Source organism: Taeniopygia guttata, chromosome 4 (assembly GCF_048771995.1).
Source record: "Taeniopygia guttata chromosome 4, bTaeGut7.mat, whole genome shotgun sequence".
Taxonomy (NCBI): Eukaryota; Metazoa; Chordata; class Aves; order Passeriformes; family Estrildidae; genus Taeniopygia; species Taeniopygia guttata.
Genome location: NC_133028.1, coordinates 23,707,227 through 23,725,203, shown reverse-complemented (window position 1 = coordinate 23,725,203; position 17,977 = coordinate 23,707,227). Strand labels below are relative to the sequence as shown.

The following is a 17,977-nucleotide window of genomic DNA, read 5'->3' as shown; positions in this document are numbered from 1 at the left end:
CTTCTTCCGAAAAATAATTGGAGTTCAGGTAATTCCTGGAAGGAGTTTAGCAAACTCATCATCGGCTCTTTAAGGTTTTGAAATCATTAAGAACAAAACAAAATAATCCATCCACATAAGAAGAAAAGTGTCTCCTAGTTTCTTTCCTCTGTATAGAAATTACTGTGGCTCTGATACTTTCCCAGTAGTGAATCTAAAGACATATTTGTGGAGCTGCATGCAAGACATGGATTTTAACCGTGAGGATATTAAAGAGTTCTTCATTATTATCAGCATGATTTTCTAATGCTTTTTTTATCTGAAAGGGAGAAATTTCCAGGTGATTAAAGCAAAGGTCTATAATAATGAGTTAGGGTTTGTCTCTTGGTGCTCCCAGCTTTGCCACGTGGTTCTGGATAAGTCTGAAAGTAGTAAACAGGTATAATTTAGTAAGTAAATGAAGCAGTGTGTGACAAATACAATGATTATTTTTACTTTGGCCAGCAGCAAATAGCAGAGGGATGGAGAAGGAAAGGAAAACCCTCTCAAATGTTGAGTCCTGGTTACCTATAGAGCCTACATTCATGGTGGCTGGAAGTAGCCAAAGTAAAGTGGGATTTGCAGGTAGAGTTAATATCAACATAATTGAAAAAGTCAGACAAGTTTTCGAGGAGGATTTGTATGCCCAAGGCTTGACTCTTCTTCCTGACTATTGGATGATATAATAAAAGATACTACTTTTCCCTACAAATCCTGTCTCCTTTATACTTTCAGAGCCTCATGTTTCCAAAGAGCCTACCACAGCCACAGTACAGATAAAGCAACCATCAAGGGTTATGATGAACACTTTTTCATGTCCTTTTTTTTGGTCCTTTTTCTTGATGTTCACATTTAACCACTTCTTTGGTTTCCCTTGATGTTCTGGATGTTTTGGTCTGATCTGTGGCCTCGTTCTGCTCTTAAGCTTCAAAGTGTGAAGTTACTGTGAGAAGAGAGAGCCTCGAGCACGATCACCCAGTGTTTGGCACAAGACCCCCTTTGAATTTGTAGCACGGCTTTGCTTGCTGCTGGGGGTGACAGCTTACTTTGCTAAACCAACCTGAGTACAAAACCTTATTGAAACATGTAATTGCAGCAGACCAGGGCTTGCTTTATCTGTGTTCTCTGTATTTCTGGATACAAAACCACAAGAATTGGGGAGATCAGGTTTCTCAGCCAACTTGGGAAACTGGAGCTGATGGGAGTTTTGTGGGGAGCTGCAGTTCAGCCTGTCAAGGATGAACTACCAGGTCTCAACTTTCTTTTGGCCTTTGCAAGTAAACATTTGGTTTTTAGTGACACAAACTGCTGTGCCTTCTCACAGGGGACTTCCTGGTTTCCCTGTTAGTTACCAGCAGTGAAAATGTGTAGTACAGGGTTTTACAGAGAATGTCCCTTCCAAAGGGAAGACTTCACTGCTGAATGGGACCACAAGAAGAGGCTCCTTCTAATGAGTAGAAGGAAAGTGAGAGAGCACAGACAAAAATAAAAGCCACAGGAGCTTGTGGAGCATCACTTAAATGAGGTGCACAGCTGCCTTTTTTTATGTCTTTTAATCTGTTGTTTATGCAGAGGAACATTCTTTTTTCTGGAAGAAATCTATTGCAAAAGAGAATTAAAAGTACAATGGCTTTTCAGATGCAGATTTATAGAAATTAAATTATTTGCCTGGAAAAGAGGGATTTTTAAAGTAATGGGATATTTGCTTGAATTTTTCTCCCTTCCCTGTTTTCAGCTAGCATGTAGGTCAGTTTAGGAAATCTTTAACACCCTCCTACACATTGTGTAAATTCGTTTGATTTCTGCTATATGCTTTCACTACAAATGGGTGCTGGTTTTATTTTACCATCCAGTCACAAATATCCAAATTTGCAGGCGCTTGAGCACTGAAATCAGTTCCTCCCCCATCTCTCCTTGCTTCTTGCTGTTTTTCCAGCTCATCACATCCCAAACAACTTGCCTATGTGGACCATCCATGCAACTTTTGCTGGCTTTCAGCTGACTATTGAAATAAATGACCATATGAGCTAAAATAATCCAAGCCATGCACACTTGTCCAAATCTCAGGCAGCAAAGGCATCTCCATTAATGTTATAAGAAATTCACACAGCCCTGTGGTTCATCAGCACGTTCCCTATCATTTGTTACATCTTTTTGACAGTCAAGCATCAATTTAGAAATGCCCTGCAATGAACTCGGAGAGCAGCATTGCTCAAGGTCAAGTGAAGGAGGACACAGTGTAGTGCTGAGCCAGTCTTGGCTGACAGCTGCTGGCCTGAGCAGGGTGGATGTAGATGTTCACCCTTCCCAACTCTCCTCCCCTCTGGTGAGTCAGAGGTAAATGGTCTTGAGTGCTAAGGGATTCATCTTCTGCAGAGCACCAAGAGGAATACTAGGCAGTGTCAGCTACAAAATCTTATCAATTACAGAATAACCAGATTTCTTACTGTCTGTTTATGGGGATGAGGCCACTGCAGAGACACACGCAGCCAAACTGGGGGTGAGCCATCCCTTCTCACTGGGACGGTCTGATGCTGCAGGAGAGGTTGGAGATGCACTTTATTTACCTTGGAGATGTGCCGTATTTACAGCAAGCCCAAGCATCTCTTCACAGTGCTGTGCTTTGGCAGTATAAACAGCCCTGGAATGTTTTACACTGGAGGCTGCATTTTTGGGAGGATAAATGAGAGTTCTCATTTTGACAGATACCAGTGTAAGTGACTGTGTCTTGGTAACATTTATAATGAGCAAAAAGCCAGTTCAAACCAGTAATAGGGGGGGATGTTCTTGTCTCTTCATAAAGATTTGGAAACAATTATTAGAGGCAAATGTTCAAAAGTAAAAAAAAAATAGAGTGGGTGATAATTGGGAAACATTAAAAACATGTCACTTAAAGCCCCAAATACTATGTTGGATTAAAAGTACAACTGGTTACAAAACCAACCAGTTTAGAGGGAAAGTAAAGGAAGAGTTAGAAGCATAACAAATAGATTAGAGGGAAAGTCTATGTGATGTGTAAAATGCAGCTTTATAAATGGCAAATTAATGATTAAAATTAAATGTGGAGCATTGTCTAGAGAAGGCTTCCTTTCCTTGGCAAAATAAAGGAAAAATATGACATCCTAACAACAGTATTGGACCATTATCAGACAGAAATAGATTTTATCAATAATATGGAACTGTTCGTTGAGTATTTCTGTTCTGGTACTTGTGAAGAGTAGCATGATGCAGTCACACCAATATAATGATGATGGTAAGCAGGTAGAAATATTTTCCATTTCCATTGTAACTCTGGGTGTTCTCATACATTTTATCAGCAGCTTCATGTGGGACTGCAGCCTCAGCTGCCTGTCCCAGCTGCCTCTCAGTGCTGGGACACTGAAGAGCAGTACTGCTTGGGCACCGCAGCTTTTCCTTCCTAAGTGCACATCAACCAAAGGCACAAGGCAGCTGCTACCAAAGTGTCTTGTTTTCAAAACCATGAGGTCTGGACAACTCACTTCAGGAGCTAAACCCAACATGAAAAAGCAATTCTGACCATCATTTTTCTTTATTTACCATCTTTATTTTCTTTGTAATATTTTGGATGCTTCAGAAGACTGAAAGATGGAAATAATATCTGATTTTTTTATTAAAGGACGTTAGATATCTTGGATGATGGTGGTTTAGTTGGCCTGATACTGAGCCGAGACAAACTAATTGTACAGCTGATGCCAGCTTCAATTAATAGAATGCTAACCAGAATAATGGCATTAGTACTAGGCTGCATCTTGCCAAATTATGGTTTTGATGAGATGAAAAGTTTGGTTGATGAGTATTGCAGTTATTCAGGGTGTTACATACATTAAAGTACAAAACATGATTTAAAAATACAAATAGATTTGTGTTCAGGAAAACTGCAGTGATGTAGTTGAATTTCTGGAGGGATGTTTTTTGTGAAACTGTTCAGAGCCCATGTTTTTAATACTTTAATCCATGAGGGAAAGCATACAGTCATTGCCTACAGCTTGCAAGAGGCGCAGAGGCAGCTGTGAGAGAGGAAGATGTGAGGTGACAGACCTGGCCAATCTCTGTGTATTGGGGTACAGAGAACATGGCTCTGCTTGCAGGGCACTGAGAAAGGCTTTTGGAAGTCACAGTGACTTTCTGCCTGGGTATTGATGCACAGCATGGCCAAAAGACCTGTGGCCATCAGCTGTACAGACTTTTAAGTAGGTGTAGGGACTCCACTTTTAGCAGGACCCTAACACCTCTGGAAGATCAGTGCTGGGCTTAAGAAAGAGAAGAGGGAGAAATTATTTTACCACTAAGTATGTAGCAAGTAACAGGCATTTTCTATTTCTTTTCCAAGAAATTTTGTGAACCCCAGTTTGAAGGAAAACAAAATTCAGATGTGAAATAAGGTTTATGTTCCTGTGGGTAGAAACTGCATCACTGGGAGATGACATATTTCTATGGTGTTTTACCCACTGATTCTGTCTGTGGCAAGGAGGATTTAGTCCAGGCAGTCGCTGTGCTGTGTGGCAGCTTAGGCCGAGAGATCATAGCCTGGATTTTGTCATTGGCACAGTGCATGTGTTCAGCTATTCATTAGAAATTAAGATTCTCTGCAGAGAAGGCTGTGACAAGCTGTGCTGAATAAGCACTTATTACAACATACCGATACCCTAACAACAAAATCTTAAACTTGGATCAGTAACAGCAAACACCTGCCACCTTCTATATGTGTCCTAGGTAACATCTTAGCCAGACCAGCGTTCCCTGGCACACCAGGTTCCCTGTAGGATCTCCTCCTCCTTGCCCTTTAGCTCCTGCAAAGACCTTGCCCTTTCCCTCTCTGCAGGCCATCTCCACTGTCCATTCTGAGATGCTGACACTTGCAGAAAGTAAAGACTGTGGAAACCTCTTCCCTAATGGGCAGGAAAATTACTGCCTCCCCACAGGCTTTTTACTAAATCATAACAAGTGTTATCTCGATGTTGGTATCTCTCCCACTACTTACAGTAAGAACAAATACCTGTTGGTGATGTCCTGATAGTGGATACCTGCATAAACATGCAGAGTATCAACCCATGGGGCTATGATCTTGTTAAACCTGTAGAGACGCCCATCAAAGATAAAAAAAATTATAAACTGGTAGACTTAAAGGATTATTCATCTTCCTAGCTGGGACCTCCAGGTTCTTACAAAGCTACATTTCCTGAAGGGTTTGGAGGAAACAGTTCTCAGCAAAGAGGATATCTGCAGAGCCATAAGAGGGACACAGCAACAAAACCAAAGCTTTGACTCTCCACCTCGTGCTGCCCTCTTTGTGGTTTCTTCTATGTTTCAGTTAATATGGCAGCCCAAGAAATCTGGATTTGCAAGTAGCAGGTGGTGTTTGGAAGGCTGAGGTTATTTGTATCAACAGCAAACTGCTGTGTCATGGCTTTAAAGTCAGAAGTGATCAGCGTCCTCCAATCAGTACAGGGATTTTTTAAAAAGCCTACAATGCTCAAATTGTGCTTTTATGAGGATAAAAGTTTTTATAAGCTTTGGCCAGCTTTTAGTACTTTCATGTTTCTTAGTGGTAATGAGAAGGCATTTTATCAGCAGCATAGAGTTCAAGTAGAGCTGCACTTCATCTGCTGGGGACACAACAGGTTAAATAATTTCCTGTTGTCTTCTCAATTAAGCCCCATCCCCTTGGAAGAACATAGGTGAACACATCCTTGGATAGCCTGCAGTGAGATTACTTACTGTGTGAAAAAACAGAAGCAGGAGTAAATACAGTGATGGGTTGTCTTTACAGATAAGTCAACATGGAGTGCAATAACATAGAAATTTATTAATCATATCAGGCACTTCACATGACTTCTATATGCAGACTGCTGGATGTAACTCCTCTTATCCCATAGTAAAGGGTCTGTTTTGCACAGAGTAATTTTGTTCTGCACCCTGTCTGCCTAGACAGGGCCATAGTAAGCTGTGTGGTGTGAATGCCAAGAAAATAGGGCAAAATACCCATAAATCCTACCTTCAGACATTCTCAGATATTTCAGTGCTTGCTTTCAGACTGCCAGCTTAAGATAAAGCCCAAAACGCCACATTTTTTTCAGGTGCAAAGAAATAATAAAATTCCAAGAAATAGTAATTAAAAAAAAGGAATGTAAATGTTTCATCTAGGTTTTGAGCTTAAGCTCCAATTAAATCTGAATACTTTACAAAAACAACCCATTCAAAATGTGGAAATCATAAAGTACCTTAGAAACTGTGCTTATTTAGTCTTGCACAAGTAACTTGTAATGTTGGATTAATATCTGTTTAATTCTCCTATGGTATTTCAGGCTCAGGAGAAAAGAGCTGTATTTCAAAAATACTCCAGAGTTAATCAGGGATGTGGCAGCATCTGCTTAAGAGAGACCCATAATTGAATCATCCCTAATTAACCTATCACCTCAACAGAAGGGAATAGGATGTTGGTACCACTACTGAAATGGATAAGAGTGATGGGAATGGAAAGTGGGGAGGATGAGGGCAAAGAGAAATAAAGCAATTTGCCTAACACCTAGTTTTATAATAAATTTGGGAGGAGGGAGGGAGTAGAAATTGGCGTATACCAGTCATTGAATCTCTTTAGTATTTTTAATCAGACTGTAGTTTCAAAAACATTTAAGCATATTTACATATTAATCAATGCATTATTTAGGTCCAATAAATATTTCCTCCTTTGTATGATTTGGGATTTTTACAGTATTTACAGATTTTTCTTTTCCTTACTATCATTACTGCTGACCTAATTTGTACTTGTAGTAATTATCATTTCAAACTTAGGAAAAAGCCCTTTGAAAGTTAGCGGGCAGAAAAATAAAATTAATTTCAGAGATCTCGGTATAGGCAATACAATACTTGTACATTTATTAAATGAAATATCTTCACAAATCAAAATGAGAAGTATTTTCTATTTGAAATAAATCTCACAGACATAGAAAAGAGATACTAAGGAACACTGCTTGATTTAATATTGTTGTTTTATTTTATGCTTTATAGCTAACATACAGTAATTGCAATTTGTTTCATGCAGTGCCCTGCCAGACGGTTTTAGATTATTTGAAGACTGTGCTTCAGCATCACAACCAGCTTATGGTACCACAGCCAGCAGACCATCCAACTGAGGTAGTGTACAGTGAAAACAAGCTACATCTCTTTATGCTTGATAATTCATTACAAACACGTAGGCAAATAAATCAGTAGGCATTTTGTAGTAAAAACAGGTTAAAAACTGCCACTCTTAAGTGCAGTAATCCCCTAAATGTAGGAAACACATCATTAGTATAATCTAGAGTTACTTTACTGAGCAGCACCTAACTCTCTCCATCAGCACCAGGTGTGCTTGCCTTGGGTAGTTTTTCTCTCCTCTTTCTTCAGAAACACCATATTTGTGGGTAGAATTTAGGCTAGGGCTATCTGGTGACAGCTTTAGCTGTGTGACTGAGAGTGGCTGCACGTGGCATGCAGCAGTTCAGGGTGTATATCACTTTGCTCCTCCATTCAGTTCTATCCTGTGCAAATTGATATATATATATATTTATATTTATCACTAGCTGTTATCAGTCAAGTATATTCCAAGAATTCATTTTCCTTTTTTTAATGCTCTTTTGCTTAACTAAAATTTTCAAGTACTGTAAAAGCTGAAGCTGTTCTGTAATGTCTCACAAGGAATAGCTTGTCACAGTGTGACAGAATTTTTTATTCAATTAAACACACAGATATTAATCTTTTATTCATAAATATCATCATGTACAAATACAAGCAGAGATACGTTTGTATTTTTGTTTCTTCCTTCAGAGTCTGCTTATTTCATTTCTGGGAGGTTTTATGTTTGTTTTAGTTTAATGACTGCTGGACACACCAAACCACATCATGTATTTACCAAGAATGTTTTGCACAGAAGTGCTTTACTCTCTGAGGAAGCAATGAAAGTGCATCTGTAGCAGGAATCCAGTAATTGTTTAACAGAGTAGCATAACACTATATCATGCCTTGGAGAAGAATGAGGAAAAATATCTTACATTTCAGGGTGAACAAGAAAGAAGTATTATAAAATTGAGGTTGAGGAGTAATGCAAAATTTATTACCCTCTCCTCAGTTAATAGCAATGTGAGCTCTCACGAAATCTAGATGTTGGGCCTTCCTGCACCCTATTTTCATCAATGCTATATATATAAACAGAGAATAGCTTCTAGGATAGCTTGCTGCTTAGCAAAGCTGCCCATGAGCATCTGTCCTTAATGCACATGAGCAAGCCTGGAGCCTAACCCTGTGCCTTTATGGGCTTGCATTGCATAAACCAGGTCTGGTAGGGCCTGAAAGCAAGGCAATACCTACAGTTACCTGCAGCTTATCCTTTGCAGTGGTAACAGTAAGAATGGTCATTGCTTTGCTAAAGGGTTGTTTTAATAGGAAAACAATAGGTGTCAGAAATCAAAGGTAGGAAAATAACTTGCTTTATATGAAAGGGATGTGAAGCTAGCTGCTGAAAAAAACTTTAAGTACCAGCATGAGGATCACATGGTCCTTTGTACTGATGTAGTGGAGCAAGCCAAGTGAGTGCTCATGCCAGCTCCCCCTGGGACAGAGTGGTCACAACTACATAAGAGTATATTACCTCCAAAGAGCTTTTCATGCTGCCCCTCTACTCTTCTTCCTTCCCCACCTCCTTCACAGTGTAGGAAGAGGACAAGGAGCTGGACTGGATGTATTGTAATGTTCTTCCAGAGTCTTCAAACTTATTACTGGCTTCCCAGGGGATCATATACTGGGCAAAACCTGAAGCAGCTGCCTGTATCATTAATGGAGGGCAGGAATTGACCCTGACCTGTTTGCAGTGACCTTAGGAGATAATGAAGTGCAAAGAGAAAGCCCCAAATTTAACAGGAGTATACTATAGGTGCAGGGTGTTACTTGAATTTATAGCTACAGGGGAGTGAGTGAAATGTTGAGGTGTTTGGGGCGAGAGGCCCCTCAGACAGACAAAGCCCATCTCTTCCCTTACATATTGGCTTCCTTTGCAGCATTTTGGGTTTGTCAGTAGCTGCTTTTGCCAACAGCTTATAGCAAGGCAAACAAGTAGCAGACAGCCACACAGGCTGAGCTCCCAGTGATGCTAACCCCACTGGGAGGGGGTGTGACTCTAGATCATACAGATTATCTAATGATAATCTCAGCACAGTCTTCACTAATCTCAATCTTCCATATATTTATCAAACTTGCAAAAAAATTAAAAGCAAATACCTGAGGAAAAACTTCAAAGATGCTCTCAAGCTGTCTCCCAAGATGCTATAATAAATATGTGAAAGAAGGCAAGTAGTTTTCAGATATCAAAAGCCTGGAAATGAGAACTTTGCAGCAGCTGGCCACAAGTGTGGCATGTGGCTGAGCACCTCACTGAGCATCAGACCTGGGATTCTCTAGGTCACTGCAACCTGTCGGACCTGAGGGCTACACAAAGAGTTCACTAATTGGGCTTCCAGATTTTTGTGGTTTGGTAAAGAGGTGCAGCTGTAAAAGTGAATGAGTCTCTAGGAGGGTGTGGTTTGGGTTTTTATTGTGTACTTCAATTATTTCAAGTATATTAACAGTACCATCTTACATTAATTGGGTAATCCTCAACGATAGCATTTTACGGGGAACAAGAATTAAATACAATTTCAGTACAATTGACTTAAGAGGGCTTATAAATGTGTGTGGATTACAGGAATCCCCATAATTAGTCCCACAGCATTCATTTAATGTTGGAATATTGAAGCACACAGATTAAGAAAAGTTAAAAGCAAAATTTCTTTCCAGCTGACACAGTGGCATTTCTTTAAAGCTATAATTTGAGTTAATACAACATTCATTAATAATAATGAAGCTTTTCGTTTTCATAGTTGCTTTACTTATTTTCTTTACCTTTTTCACAGTAACATAATTGCTGTCAAGTTTCAGGTGTGTTGTACAGAAGTAATAAATTTATTATAAGAATAGACCAAAAGAGTTGCCTCTGAAGTAAACTATTAGCTGTGATGAAGTGATCCATTTGATCATGGTCTTCAAAGAGACCTTTTTATGCATTCTACCATATTAAGAAGAAACATTACACTTAAATACTATGCCCAGTTGCTGATTCTTAACTTTTTAACCTGCTTGTGAAAGTGGAAATTATCAATAGCTACACCTCTCAAAATGTATTCATTGTACCTCACCCAATCTGAATTCTAGAAGATGGAAATGTAATTTTAGAAGTAGTCATTCTCTGTAAGAGTAATTACATGTTCACTTTGGGTTGTGTTTCACTGTCAGTATCGTGGATAGTTTAAAACTTATCTTTTATTGCAACTGACCTCTTCATTTATTTGCCTTGTAAAATAAGCAACAGAAATATTTCATTTTTCAGGGGAGTAAGCAGTTGCTGAACAACTACCCTGTCTACATCACTAGTAAACAGTGGGATGAGGCTGTAAATTCTTCCAAGAAAGATGGACGACGGCTCCTTCGCTATCTCATCAGATTTGTTTTCACAACCGATGAGCTTAAGTACTCATGCGGCCTTGGAAAAAGGAAAAGGTCAGTGCAGTCAGGAGAGACAGGTCCTGAAAGACGTCCTCTGGATCCAGTTAAAGTAACATGTCTCAGAGGTACTGCATCTTTTCGCTCAGTGTCCACCATATGTGATCTCATTTCACCACATTGGCTCTGGCTCAGTAGAAGCATTTTTGGCTGACAGTTGCAGGACTAGAAGGGGTTTCACAGGCAGGTGACAAGCATTCAGAAACCCTTCACTTTCTTTTCATACATACATACAAGTATGTATGTATGTATAGTATGTGTGCTTTGGGTGTTTTTGATGGGAAAAAACAAGGCCTCTTATTTAAGAGAGGACCCAAATGCAAGGGCACAGGACACTAATACACTTTAAAAAGCAATGAAGCAAAACCAGGCATTCCTGATTACACTATTTTATAATAAGCTTATTGTTACCACCAATACACAGCAAAACCAACCAAAGGAATAGTTGCAGTCTAATGTCTAGTAAGGATATGATGCACAAGAACACAGGGCATCATTTGAGTTAGAAGCTGAGTTTCAGAGTAGGTTTGAAAACATCTTCTAGGTCAAGAATGTCTTCAGGTTAATTACAAAGTGTACAGAAGTGTGTTGTCAAGAATTTAACTTTTTTTTTTGGCATACTGATGCAACATTGCCTGAAAATGTTAGGGAACAACTTTCCCCCATATTTAGCCTGAAAAGGGCAGGGAGATTTGCAAGCATTTCACAATGTAGAGTGAGGATATTGCACAGAAAGGGTATAGATTGAAAAGAATGTTGTGTACTTTGTTTGTAAAGGCTGGTAGCAAGCTTTATAACAAAGCATACAAAACAGGACTTTCTAAAGCCAAAGTAAAAATATATTTTTAGTTTTGACTTCTGCATTGTGTAAATGCATATGCTTATTATTTCTTTAATGTATTCATAGTTAACTTTATCATATTTTTTTGAGCACATACTTGAAAGTTTGGTTGAACTAGCCTCATGAATGTTTTACTAATCAGTGCAATAGTAAAAAGCTATATTGTGGTCAGTCAGTGATAAAAATATCTTCACTCATTCAACTGGAGTCCAAAGTGGTTATACACGTCAGATATATGGGCCTCTTCCCACTTAGGGTAGAAGAATCCAACAAGACTAAGTGGATAAAACTTTTGGTTAAGGCACATTATTGATGTAACCAGGAAACGAACTCAGATTTTACATACAAATTAGGCAAACAAGCTCTTTTTGTATTACAAAATAATCTCTTAAGCTGCTGTATGAGACTCTACCAGAACTCTATCAGAGCTAAATTGAAGGGCAAATCCATCATACACTATGCTGCAGAGCTCTAGAGTGAGATTCAGGAGCCCAGAAATTCTCCTGGAAAATGAAATCTGGATACAAGTACTTTAGCATTTACTAAGTTACTTTAAGTCTCACCTAATAATTTACCCACAAGCACAGTGTTGATACCCCTTTTTCTCCCTTTCTCTGACCTGCCTCCTAAGACTAATAGTAAATTCACCTATACATGGAATTTTGCTTGTGGCCAGTCTCTTTTCTGGGGTCCTGGACACACAGAAGGGAACATTCCTTGAGACAAAGAGAAATGGTAATTTCTTTACTTATCAGAAGCTTGTAGAGGAAGCCAAAACATGCAGTATGTAATGACCAGCTAAGAAGGCAGAGTAGACAGTTCTCCCTTTGGGCCTTCATGTGTAGGTGGGAACATGACAACTTTCTCCAGTGCTGAGAGTTGGCCACTAGCTCCTATTCATTTACAAGCCAGGGTAACAAGTGTCTGACTAATTCTCAACCCAGCTAATTATGCCTTTACACCATAGCAGAGAGTGTAAATTGGTTCTCTGTCTGCACTCAGAGTTTAAATATATATAAACATTTTTAATATACTCCTACAACTGACTGGTGTCTGGAACCAGTTTTAAAACATCCTGGCATGCTTAAATTATAGCATTACTTCTTTACGTGGTAACCATTTCTCTGAGAAAAAGACGAGTGTGGGGGCACATGTGAACATAACTAGGTAGGAATTACTGTTGCCTGTGTGGATTTCCAAGGAAATGAATTTAAAACAGAAATCGCTATCACTTTTGCAGACACACTGCTGGAGGAGCTATGCAAAAATCACATCCTAATTGTCCAACAGATGAGATACCTTGCAGGCACAGGAACTCATGTAAAAGCACAGCATTCCCTGTCTGGAGATGCGGTGACAGTAATGAAGTTACCATACACCACTTACTGAGCAGTTGGCTTGTCAACAGTAGAAAATAGAATTTAAAAATATCCTGGGACACACAATGCTGCATGAGGGAATAACTAATGCTACAGAATAAATAAGCAGCTCCGTTTCTATATGAGGTACAGAGTATCCAGTATCCCTAATAAGATGCCCTTACATTTAAAATTATATTTGGATGTTTCAAAGTCCAAATACACCTATTTGAGCTATGTCGAGCAGTTACAACTCCAGACTGGGCAGGGCACCTTCTGCAAGTCTGGCATATAGCACGTCAAAGAATCTGAAAAATAAATTATAAAAAATGTAATCATCACATACAAATAGCTGTATGTGGCAGCAGCAGCTATTTAAATGGCTAAAATGCATGCAGTACAATTCATTTTCTTCTGCATTGAAAACTACTGCAAGGCTCCCCAAATCAGCACTCTGATCTCATTTAACTATTTCTAAGGCCAAATTAGTGTCTGAAAAAATAAGTGTAAAATACAGGGAGATGAAAATAGCAGAACTGAAAAGAAAGATATTCCAAACAGACAGGAGCACCAAACTGAAATAAAGGCAGTGACATTTTCCAGCAGGCTGGGGGCTCCTGCAGGTTGCAGGTGGTGAAGGAGCCAGCAGAGGGAGGTCAGAAAGATCCAACAGCAATCACCTTGAGGTATAGATACCAGCAGGTTTCTAATTAAATATGTCCTGGCTCGTGTTAGCTTCCATAAGTATTGCACGTGCTGAATCACAACCTTCACTTCAAATTAGTTCTTTGTATTTCCACAAGAAAGGATTTTATATCCAGGTCCCATGAGTCACCTAGGTAGCTCAGGTGTAACAACATACACTGCATGTGGAGAAACACACTTATGCAGAAATAAAATAGGTCCAAGTGGCATTATCATGGCATCCCCCATAAGGCTTTACTTCTGCTTAAGTAGAGCAGCAATACCTCCTTTCTTATTTCCCATGAGCTGCTGACACCTGGGCAATACCAGATGCTGCAAAGACAAGTTGCTTTTAATCCTGGCATGTTTTCCTGCAGAGTTCATTAGGATGCACTGTACCTCCAACCCGGACTGGTGGATGCCGTCTGAAGAGCAGATAAACAAGGTGTTCAGCGACGCAGTGGGACACGCGCGCCAGGGCCGCGCCGTGGGGACTTTCCTTCACAATGGCAGCTCGTACTACGAAGGGACTGACCACCCAGGGTCACAGGATGACGTCTTCAACAGAGGTATGCAAGATGGATCTGGAGATTGATGGCAGTGAGAATCACATCATACAACAGTAGCAAACTTAATTTGGGAGAGACTGTTTGTTAAACATACTTAACCCTGCTGTCATTTAGGAGTCCAAAGCATGTTTGAACAAATACTGCATACATTTCAGCTTCTCCATCCTACCATATCCCAGTTAACAGAAAGAAATCCACTTCAAGACCTGCTTTATAGGACTTCTCAGTGCCTATTGTTTCCAAATCCTTCATAGCTCACTCAAAGGGAGCATGCAGTCCATTTCATCCAGTTGTAGAGGAAAGGTCATTTTAAAACTATAAAAGTGTCAAAAGAAACAGCAGCTACTATCTCTTCAGCCTATTGATAACAATCCCAGGCCCAGACTCAGAACAGCTGGGTGCTATTTGCTTTCCCTGACTAGGAGATTTGTACAAGTCTGCACACTTACAACAAAAAAAAGGAGTGGTTTCCCATTTGCTAACAGAAAAGAACATAATTATAAATGCTACCTTAAAGTACCACACAAGACAGAAAATCCAGGTACTCTCTTAGCCGACTGTCAGGAAATTAAGCTTCTCGAGTAAAACAGCAGCACTAATCAACAGCAGAATCCTTCAAAGACCCAGAACAATAACAGGCATTTCTAACAGATAAAAATTGCATTGTATATCAGATAGACAGCATATTTCTCTAGATTTCTAGAGGATTAGAGTTGAGCATGACAGTTTTCATTAAAACAAGATTGCTAAAAACAAATTGCCATTTCAGAAAACAGATTTTCCTTTGTTCCTATTCTGCAGCTGTATTACGTAGCTTTAGAGTCTTTAAATTGCCTTTTCTTGTTTTCACTTTAGTTTGTGTTTTATAGCCATTCCTTGAAAGAGGTGAGGCAACGTGCTGGTTTTGGTCAATGTTGCATTCAGGGAGGGTTGGGCAAGAAGAACCTGGTTTAGTGTTCTGTAGTAAGTAGAGATGGGATCCAGACTGAGAGCTTTAAGAAAAGAGCTGTTGGAGCAGAATTTACAATGGTTCACAACATTGGAAGCAGATACTAGCTTTAAAAACAAAAGTCAATCCACAAAAAAAGTTTCATTTTAGGCGTTTAGGAGTCCACTGTCCCTCTAAATTGATCCATGCCAGAAACATGCAATGCCAAAGAAACGATGCCCTTTCCTTTCCACATCAGTGTGTTTCCATCTCCTTACCTTTGTGTGCTCACTCAGGCCAGTGTTGGCATCCTCCACAGCCTGAACCAGCATTTCCTGAGGCAACATTTCCCCACTGGCAGGTACAGGGAGCTGGTTTTGGGAAGAAAGCTCACTTCACTTTTGGCCACCCGTAGTGCTACCTCATCAGCGTTGACTCTCCTGAACGCTCTCATACTCCCCCAGCTACTAATGGCTCCCTTTCCCCTTCTCCTCCCCTTCCCCACCTGCTCCCCATGCACCAGGCAAGGCAGGAGGCACTGGACCCTTCCTCAGAGACCAGGAAGGCTCTCTAGGGTGCAGTGCTCCTCGAGTCCCAGCCTGGCTGCAGGGCTGGGGCAGTCTCTCCAAGTTCAGCTCACCCACGCAGAGGCAGGAGCTCCTTCCTTCCTGCCCTCTACTTCCCTTTGCCTGTGGTGGTGACGGGTCTCTCCTGGCCCTTGGGGCATCTCGGGACACAGGCTCGCCATGCACGGCCATAGAGAGGACCTTGCTCAGTCCCCATGTGCTTTAGGCCCTCAAATGTCCAATACCTCTCGATTCACTTTAATTTTGGTGATTTTTTTGAAAGGGGGTTGAAAGGTACTCGCTGGCCCCCAAATAATTAATTTATTTTCTTAAAGTCAACTAGTGGCTTAGTCACACAGGACCTCACTAGACCAAGGGGTTTAGTACAGCATTCCTTCATTACAGGCAGGAGGTGACTTTCTTGGAGCGGTCACACCACGTGGTGGCCTCTGGAGGAGAAATTCAGTGTATAGAAATGTCACAGTACAGATATCCTATAGTAGCTTTTCGGTGTTGAACTTACACTTTTTTAAAAAGAACTATAATAGAGGATGTTACATTGCTCAGATGGTGTAAGTCTTGCTGGTCTATGTTTAATGTGGTGACACACACCAGAACTATTTGGTAAAACATGTCAGAACGTGTGAGTCAACATTATACTGTAAATTTGTCCACAGCGATATGTATCATGCTGTATTTTTGTAAACATTGTGATGGTTTCCTTTCAGATGCTTAATTGTATGATGTTTAAGATATAAACACTTTCTAACAGTCACAGAACAGAATTACTGAACTGGACAGACCTCTCACTTAATAACTGAAAGATTTGCTGAAATAACTAGTAAGCCTAGCTTTATTTCTACTGTAAAAAGCATAGCCAGCATCCTGGAACCACTCACAGTCCTCTACTCTCATTGTGCAAAATAACCAAAAGTATCATTTCATCCTGAAAGTCGCTTTGGCAGTACAAATTACTTCGCAGGTTTGGACCTTTCTTTATGAACAAAATTTTGTCCTCAATTGCTTATGTGCACTGGCCAGTGACATGAATCATGGCCACAGATAGGCATTAACAGACACCAGCTCATGTTTTTGTTCATGTTTTGGTTTTTTGTCAGTTCTTCGTTTTTAATTGCCATTGTGGCCACTTGACTCACACATTTCATTTTAAAAATCCCAAACCTTGCGCAACAACCTATTCCAGTTAATTTGTTCATTAGGTGTTGTAAATTCATACACATTGAAGCATCTAAATATCTGCAATATGTTAGATATGGGACCTGAAATAACAGATAGCACATAAGCCCTTGCAGAGGGAGATATCCATATTTAGGCAGTGTGCTTTATAAGCCAGCACATCCCTTCCCAGCAACAGAAGGAAACTGCTATCTATCATGTCACTCCAGGAAGTCCCAGGAGGATAGAGATTCTTGTCTTATCCTTCCATACACTTTAATCTTACTGTCATTTATGTATCTGCCTTCTCTCAAACTTTGTGTAGCAGCGCCGCACGCCCATCTGTGCCAACATGCCTTCGCTATATTTTCTATGACAAATATTTGTGGAGAAACTGTGATTAAAAAAAACATTAATCCTGATATTTTTATTGTTATGGTGTAGTTAATTCTATGAATACTTTCTTATGATGATTGTACTGTGTAGAGTAAGTACAGGTTAGGGATAGACCTTTATCAGATATTGTACAAAAGAAAAGTGCATAGTGTAATATAGACTAGTAAGGTTTTTGTGACGATTTCTATAGGATGTGTGAATTGTTTTCTATGTGGCAGCACACATTTCTTTTAAAGAATATAAAATCTTAGAGAATTTTTTAAACAGTCAATATTTTTTAATTATAAAGACATTTGTTACCTACAGTTTACTATTTCAGGTGTTAATTCTAATTTGAATATTGGTTTTATTACTACATACCTCCAGTTCCATTTGTTCTGTTGCATAAAAAATGCACAATAAAAGTTAGTCTCTGGTTAACCTGTCTTTCTTTCTCTAGAGGCAATCTTGTGTCAGTGTGACAGCCATGATACCTGGGTCTCACTATAAATATATATTAAACGTTTTAGATTTATATAAAGGGCTAGAGCATTTTCTTTTGCATTAAATGCTTGTTTGGTATGAAGCACCAGAAAGCACAGGAAAAGATTATGAAGAATTCAAGTATGAATATAATATAAATAATTTTCACCTCAATGTACAGCCACATAGATTTATGTGCTGGTTAAACAGAAAGGCTATTCAAAGGAAGTACCCATCTGCAGTCTTAGAACCTGGATTTTCAAGCAGTGACATTTAAATCCCATTTTAATTCAGAATCTAGTGATGGCTGAATGTATCCTGTTCTCTTAAACGCTTCAGAAAATCCTGGCTCCAGATAATTTGTAGAGGAATTACAGTGACAAACATTC

At 39.6% G+C, this 17,977-nt stretch overlaps 1 protein-coding gene across 2 annotated transcripts in view; it reads left to right on the top strand.

Annotated features, from left to right (window-relative positions):
• BEND4 (BEN domain containing 4) overlaps positions 1-17,546 on the top strand; it is a 31,791-nt gene extending 14,245 nt beyond the window's left edge. The window contains exons 3-5 of one of the 2 annotated variants that reach the window (XM_030270986.4): positions 7,082-7,173; positions 10,436-10,676; positions 13,869-17,546. In XM_030270986.4, the coding sequence (XP_030126846.2) occupies positions 7,082-7,173; positions 10,436-10,676; positions 13,869-14,086 (551 nt within the window). In that variant the 3' untranslated portion in view covers positions 14,087-17,546. The remainder of the gene's footprint in view (positions 1-7,081; positions 7,174-10,435; positions 10,677-13,868) is intronic. The other variant, XM_030270987.4, reaches the window with a different exon arrangement.
• The last annotated feature ends 431 nt before the right edge of the window (positions 17,547-17,977 follow it).